At 32.3% G+C, this 8,895-nt stretch overlaps 1 protein-coding gene across 1 annotated transcript; it reads left to right on the forward strand.

The window, feature by feature from the left end:
• Positions 1-3,780: 3,780 nt before the first annotated feature.
• On the forward strand, positions 3,781-4,176 carry LOTGIDRAFT_59248 (hypothetical protein; the record flags this gene model as incomplete). Its single annotated transcript, XM_009052368.1, has 1 exon — positions 3,781-4,176. A coding segment is annotated over one exon (396 nt), but the record flags the coding sequence as incomplete, so codon positions are not given.
• Between the last annotated feature and the right edge of the window lie 4,719 nt (positions 4,177-8,895).

An 8,895-nucleotide genomic window follows, 5' to 3' on the forward strand; every position in this document is an offset into this window, starting at 1 on the left:
TTTGGTTCATACATCTTACTGAAATTTTGGCAAATCATAACAATATCGGACCAGAGAAGGGTTGTTTTGACTCGCAAATTGCGAATACCGCTTAAACCCTGCATAAATGCCTCTGAGAAATGAACAGAGAATACTAAAAGAGAGGACTAAAAATCAACGAATACTATTAATTTTTGTGTATAAACATTAGCCTGTAAAGGTTCAGATTACGGTAATTTGGTAAATAATTTAGAGAAAGGTATTCACCAAGGCTGCCTATTATTAGCTGTTTTGTCTTCAACAGTTACCAATGAGATGGTATCTAATATTTAATAGTACAAGTTTTTTTTAAACAATCCAAGGATTTTCACACAAAATTTGAGCATTCGAAACTATTTTCGTTTTTGACAATACAGTTCCGACGCTTTAAGCCATCGCAATGCATTACATTAACATTCTTATTTTATAAGTATTTATACTTATTATACAACAATGTATAGTATGAATATTTTGGCTATCCGACAATAGTTTTTTAGATAACAATTTTGAAATGGAGGTTTGGTTGTAATGATAAAAGCACATACATCATATGTATAGGCCATTGTTTATTTGATGGTCCTTCAGATTATTCAAGGTCTTAAATCAGTTAAGTCATGTAAGGAGGCAGGCCTGCGTCTGCTAAAACTGAGATTTTCATAGTGCATGCTCCTTAATTTTGAAGAAGCCACAGGTGTGTTATGCGTTTTGATTAAGTAGGAGTTTTTGGCCAGAAAGTTGGGGGAGGCAGTAAATTACGACCCTGTTAGCTTTGATGTTTATTCTTGAATTTTCATACAGACGACGTAAATGTTTCAATCTATGCCATAAATATTGAATTAAGTATAAACAATGATTAAAACACGTTCTGGAAGAAGATGCAGGTGCTGTTAATTGCGCCTTGAAATGCAGTCAAACGGAGTTTTACATTTCTACAGTAGTTTTGGTCTGGTGTATAAAGGGAAATATATACAAATATTTTATTGAAAAAATATGTAGTGAATTTGACATGACAATGGTTTTGGTCCATCATGAACACATGGGTTAATATGGAATAATAAACAAAGAACATCGATATGTTGATAAAATAACTATTTGTGTATGTTATAATAGTTTCATAATGTCGGATGCATATTGACAGAATTTCTTTGTTCTCGAGTATACGTTGAAATAAACTGACAGAAACAAAATGAATACTAGTATTTTTTGATAGACACTTGTTTTTGAACTGTTATGGGCTTTTTCAACATGATTATCACGACGTCTGCTCGATAGAAATATGCATCATATAAAGAGAGCATTGGTATGCTGTAGTCTTATGATAGTTTTATAAATACTCTTCTATATTGGCGGACTCTCTTTGTTCTGGAGTATACGCGGAATAAAAATGAAGAAATTGAAATTTACGCCCTTCTTTTCTGCATTATATGGACTAATGAAGACGGGCAACGCCATGTAGGTACATTGAGGAAAATTTTGCCAGGGCAGTAGCATTAGCCAGCCCCTTTTTTTTTATTTCCAACTGTCGAGGGATCTTTAACGTGCACAGCCCGTAGCATACTCAAATATTGTTTTTGAATTGTGTATGAGTCTTTAACATGTACATCATTTGGTATTCCTCTGTCTATATATAGAATTTAAAAAAGAATTGATATGTTGATTATATGATTGTTTATATATGTTTTAAAGATTTCATAATTACCCTTGTATATTGGAGGGATTATTACATAAACTTCCTATACACATTTATCGAGAGTTTATTTTTGTCTGCTAGTATCAAGATGGTTTTCTCATTATCTTTCTTATCTGATGAATAGTGGTGCTATTCTATGTATTCAACGGTGTTTAAACGTCAAAACATTTAGGCTACCTATACGAAATGTATATAATTGGTACTGAACTTAAGTTCGTATAGAGTGTTTCTGGAGAGTCTAAGATAAAGTAATTGTTCATATCTTTGAAAAAAAATCTCGAATGTTATAAGTTGTTTTGAGGAAGAATTGAAAGTTATTCTGTGAAGAATTTCAGGATAGTAGAGAGATTTATGATGATATTCTCAAGTAATTTGTTGTTATATTTACCGTTGTAACAAAACCTAAGTAATAACATTCGATGGCAAAAGTTTGAGGCTTTTTTCACCTGTTCTGAAAACGGTATGTTTTAGGCAACTGAATGATACAGACTCGCTGAAGTTTTCTGGAATAAGTTGAATTAACAAGAAAACTTAACCCCAATGTGACCCGTTCACGAATTAGTTACAAGAGATTATCTATGTAAAATCAAGGCTCGGCGCCAACATTATTTCATTACCTTTACTACAGTTCCTATAATGAATGTCGAGTTTCGAAAACTTGCAAAGTACATTATGAGCTGCACTGGCAGAATTTTTTCTATGTGATGGAATACTTGGATGAAAGTAATGTTCTTATACTACCCTTTTGGATTTAATAATTGTTGGTACATATCTTCATCAATTGCTTTCTATTTCCGGAATAACAAATTATTGTCTCTATTTCATCCAGTTCTTCCAGTTCCGAATTCTTCTTAACGTGGAAATTTCCATAGGTTTTCTCCCCTTGTTAGTGAAAGTGATATTCCATGCAAATTATGGAACATAAGAAACAGTAAGGGGAACATAAGCCATACCAATGGAATGAAACACGGAATAGATAGATTAAATGGAGCTTGCAATACTATATTGAAGTGAATGTGTTGTTTTGACTACGAATATTTAACCGATGAAGAATATCAATCTTCCTCAACCATGTTTGCAGCAGCATCTGGAATGGGAGGTCACAGCGCCTCAGATTTACAGGGCTTGCAGGTAGGACAATCATTCCATAGCTTTTATTTGCAAAATCTGGGTAAAAATGACAGCACTTTTAAAGTGATTTAGTCGTCTATTCAATGACGTTAATTTAAGTTGAGGACAAATTATCTTTCAGGAAGATTTAATTAAGTTGGTATGCCTTTGAACGTGCTATTTTTTTGACTACATTACCCAGATTGCAAATTCATTTCCGGTTTAATTGGTTTCTGAATTTCATTTATAGAAAAAAAACCCAAAATGATTTGAGAATGTGAGTAACCACTACATGATAAATTACCATCATATCAAGTATGAAGGCTATTGATTAGTGTAAATATACATTGTCTTCTTAACACTGCTGATTAATAAAAATTTCAGTTATCCGCAACACTTATCAGATTTAAAAGCCCACACCCGGTTCATATTCATATTGTAGTAATAACTTTATAAAGATGTATTAAATATTCCATGTTGTCTAATATTGAAAAAAAAAAATTTATACGCCCACATGATAAAGTGGACGTATGTTGCCGTCGCCCCTGTCCGTCGGTCCGTCTGTCGATCGGCCTGTCTGTCAACATTACTTGTAGGCACAACAGAGACTTCAATTTTTAACCGATCTTAATGAATCTTAAAATGCTTGTATATGTTGAGGAGATCATCAATTTTGCAAATACATTGTCCCCGATACCCATACAAAATTTAGAAAATCTCTTTACAAACCATGTAATGAAATTTGGTATTCGTGTATATATTGATGAGATTAAGTTCGAATTTGGTATTAATCGGATGAATTGTTTTCCCGCTGTGTGTGCGTCGATGAGATCTTAATGAACTGTTTTGGGGATTTTGTGTTGGCTTTTGATTATTTGGAATCAAGCCACTAGAGACTTTCATTTCTGGTAGTAAGTAGTGGGCGTATATCTCTACATATTGGGAGCGATATACTTATATGATGTATTGAACACATAACTTATTGTAGTAATATCTTTATATTGTGTATTGAACACATAACATATTGTAGTAATATCTTTATATTGTGTATTGAACACATAACATATTGTCGTAATATCTTTATATTGTGTATTGAACACATAACATATTGTCGTAATATCTTTATATTGTGTATTGAACACATAACATATTGTCGTAATATCTTTATATTGTGTATTGAACACATAACATATTGTAGTAATATCTTTATATTGTGTATTGAACACATAAAATATCGTAGTAATATCTTTATATTGTGTATCGGATACATTAAATATTGTAGTAATATCTTTATATTGTGTATTGAACACATAAAATATCGTAGTAATATCTTTATATTGTGTATTGAATACATAACATATTGTAGTAATATCTTTATATTGTGTATTGAATACATTAAATATTGTAGTAATATCTTTATATTGTGTATTGAATACACTAAATATTGTAGTAATAACTATATATATAAAATATATAAATATAAATGATATCATATTGCATACAAAACATAATATCTTTACATCGCCTCATTTAGAAATACTGAAATATCGCCATATGGTGATATATGGAAATTATTGTGATATACAGTCGAATTTTCGTCCAGATAAGATCATTTGTACAATTTTAACAAGTAACTTTATATTTTGAACAGATGGTTCTTTTTTTCTGAGTGTTTATTGATCTAAAAAAACATTTTTTTTTTACATTTAAAATGTTTTTTGATGGTACAAAATAACATTTTGTTTCAAACAACAATACAAATCATACTTAAGAAATTTCACGATAAATACCCTTATCGTGATATATTAATGGCTTATATCGTGATCTCAACATGAATCAACATCACCCCGTCCTTAATATCGTCATAATGAATTATTATTTTACATATTGTTGTAGTGACTTCATAAAGATGTATTGAATATTGTAGTAATATCTTTAAGTAATTCATTGAATGTGCAACATATTCTCGTAATTTCTTTTAATATTATGTATTGAATACATTATTGTAATTAGATCCCCCCCCCAAAAAAAATTAGGAACATATTTGTGTTGGCTTCTGCTTAAACTAGCTCTAAATAAAATAGAGTGCTCGTGTTTGACGAGCATAAACATTAGGCACTTTATAACGTAAGACACTATAAAATGTTTGTAAACACCAAAGACAATTCATCGAAACAATTCTACAAATTCACTTGGGTCATTAGGAATGCAAATGTACAGACTTTTCTTGGTTTAACTATCGCAGATAATACTTGTTAATACACCTATAAACCGATTCGGTCCTTTAACCATATTATTATTGCCCTTTATATATGCATTGTATTGTTAGATACAAGTATACGTATGCTGGGATGAATATACCCACACAAGCATTAAACTACTTATTTAAACGGCTGTTTCAATCTCAATGATTATCATATACTATATTGCAATATAATCGTGTGACTCGAAGAGGAACTGTGCCTAATGTTTAGATGTTTGAATCTTTGCCAATGATTCGTTTTATGGCGTTCGTGTTCTGAAAATGCTCCCGATAAGAGCTAAGATAGGGATTACAGTCAGACCTTTGACTCGTCGACAAAGGATTGGTTACATAACCACTGCCAGTCAAACTTCGCTGGATGAAGATGATGAAATTTGGCTTACGGTAGGAATTTTTATGTATCTTTTGGAAATATTCAATATCTTTCAATTAATAATGGGAGTTAATCATAGCTACTCATAGTAAATCTTTTCTACTTATTTGGATTGTAGGACATGCGTGCACGTAATAGTTTTTGACGGTCAATTAAAGAACAATTCTAGATCTAGATTTGTCGCTTCGTATTGCACCTGTGTGTGATTTCAGTTGACACCCATGATCTTAAGCAATTGTTATTCAACCATAGGTCATATTCAAGGTCATGCTATTCAACCATCAATTGTTCTGATCCATAAAAAGATCTTCCAACTAAATGCGAAGAATTTGATGATTTTCCTTCGTTAGCAATACTCGCAAGTATTGATTGAAGATAATGGCAAAAGTGTTTATGATAATAAAGCAATACGACTCAATGTCAGTTTGTGAAAGTAGATTTTTTCAGGTTGCATGTTAATAAAGAAGAATGTGTCTGTCTGCCAAGCATAATAATGATTGTACTAACAGATAATGTTTTATACAGAAATGTTACTAATATACCAGCACATCTCTTTAGATCAACTTGGTCATTATAACGATCTGTCATTAGCCACAGGTGCATTACATTAAGGAAAGTTGCAATATATATATATCAAAACCTTGGTGATATATATCAGACAAAATCACGAATGCAGTTGATAATCTAGCAATCTTTGCAATTGCTTCTTACAAGACCATTATTTCTGTGCTATAACGCTGGTTCAGATCTAGAACGGTACCGTCAATCTTTATTTTTAACCCCTCTGAACACCTTCTTCCCTATATGAAATATTATAAAAATATCCATACATTACTTCTTACAAAAGCACGATTTTTTGTGGGACTGTAACGCTGTTAATCGTTTTGGGGTTCGGGCTCGGATCGTAAACGGTACCTTATTTCTGATCTTCCTGTTTGAAATTTCACAAGAATCTCCATGTAACTTTTGTCCTATAACGTTGGTAAATCGTTTAAAGCGGTTCTGTTTCGAATCGTGAACGGTACCTCAAACTTTATTTTTAATTTTTTATTAAGACCAAGCTTTAAAAAATATTGATTTTAGTTCCAATAACTATTCGAGCTAATAGATAACTATGCCTGGTTATATTTAATTCAATTACATTGGCGTATTAACGAAACTTGTTCTGGTTGAGCTTACTGATGACCTGATCGGTTTGATAACTAACGTAGTGAACAAACAATGAACCATATAATTTCACAATTATTTTATGGTGTTCAGTGTGCGCTAAACCTTTATGTTAATACACTTGTTGACATAAATGGTGGTCTTCACTGATCTGGGAGTCACTGTGATCGAACGAGTTAGACGCCTGCTCGCTAAACTGAAAATCCTGACATCATATCATATCAAATGATATTTCGAATTTTGCAATCAGGTTTCCCCCTTGTTGAGGATCGATGGAGCTAGTTGTTGGGGTGAGACGAGATCTCTCGACAGTTGGAAATAAAAGTAACTTATGTCACTGTTGTTGCAAAATTTATTTCAATGGACACTGTTTGGTGTTTTCCGTTTTCATTAACTCAATCAGTTGCAGAAAAGTAGGACGTTTCACTGATCGATATCAACCTTTTTCAAAATGTTTGCCATCATATGATCTGAAAAGATCTCAAGCGTGAAATCAAACAAGTTTCAGCAAAATTCACCCGTTTAGCCAATAACCTATTTGAGTAGGCCTATAACGTTAGGTTACTGAAACAGATGGAATGGAACTATTCGTTGTTGAAGTTACTGGTCTATTAAATTATTAAATGACTGGATTGTTTATAAAGGACTGTGACTTGCCACTTTAACATACAGTTTTATAAGTAAAGTGGTCCATACAGCCACTTTAAAGGTGGAATAGGACAATGTCAATTCTCGAAACTTTGTTATTTTGAAAAATGATAGTAGGCTATACTTCTTAAAACTGCAAAATTAACAAAGTAAACGAACATTCGAAACCTGACCAAACCGATTTAGAATTTAATTGAATTCAAATCAGCAATTACAATACAAGCTCCCGTGATTTCTAACATCGATTAAAAATAGTGTGGAGGCGGCTCTAAAAGGATTTAAATCTTAAATCTGGAATTGGAAACACAGAATGTTCTGTCGATGCTCCAAAGATTTGTTCTGTCCTGTACCAGTGTGCCGGAGGTTACACTTCAAGCCTCAGAATATAAAAAACCTTTTTATTTGAAAGGGCAGCAACTTAGATTCATATAGGATCCTTGTCCAAACCTCTTAGCACTGACATTTCCCGGATTATCCGTACCATATTCTGAAAATGATGTATGGAAATTAGATTATTGACAACACAGGTTACAAATGTTCATTCTCGAAATCCAATTGCCCACAGGATTCGACCAGGCGCAAACTCTACCTCCAATTGAACCCGATATAGATAAAGTAAGCTAAATTGCAATTAAAACGTAATATAGGTCTAGTCTATCACAATAATAATGAATGGAATAATAGCGACTAAATTTCTAATTATGAACTTTAATAATATTCAACATCTGTTTCAAACTCATGCCTTTCAAACTAGGTCTTCGTATATAGTTATTTTCAACATGTTATAATAATCAATAATGAAAATGCATACCCGAAGGACGTGACAGTTTTGCACATTTGACGTCAAAAGATCTAAACCCATTTATCCAAATGTCTTGCCAATCACAAAACTTTGTTCTAATGACATCATTTGATACTCTGAGCGACTTACTGAATCCAAATTGTCGTTTGAAACAAAACACTTGTATACAATCTTATTATTGGAAATCTTAAAGAGATTTAAAACGAAAAGAAAAGCATCACAAAGTTAAGATTGATTTTTTTATCTAGATGGAAATGAAAACTTTCGTTAGGCTAGCAAATAAAACAATGGCAACTGACACAAGAAATCACTGTAAGTATTGATATTACTCTGAAAATTGAAATAAATCACTATGTAACACACCTATCAAAAACTACTAATGCATTAAGACTCTCGTTACACTTTAACGGAAGAAATATTATAAAAATCCACTGCACCAAAACAACTATCAAAAATATAAACTATCAAAAACAACGACTGCAACAAAACAACTATCAAAAAACAACTATCAAAAAACAACCACTTTTACAAAACAACTATCATAAACAACAACTATCACAAAACAACTATCAAAAACAATCACCGTAACAAAGCAACTATTAAAAACAACCACTGTCACAACCAACTATCAAAGACAACAACTGTCACGAAGCAACTATCAGAAACAACCGCTGTCACAACCAACTATCAAAACAACCACCGTAACAAAGCAACTATCAGACCCCACTGTCACGAAGCAAATATCAAAACATCCACTGTTAACAACAATCACTGCAACAAAACAACTATCAACTGTAATAAAACAACTGTCAAAAAACAGCCAA

The sequence above is a fragment of the Lottia gigantea genome, assembly GCF_000327385.1.
Source record: "Lottia gigantea unplaced genomic scaffold LOTGIsca_180, whole genome shotgun sequence".
Lineage (NCBI taxonomy): Eukaryota > Metazoa > Mollusca > Gastropoda > Lottiidae > Lottia > Lottia gigantea.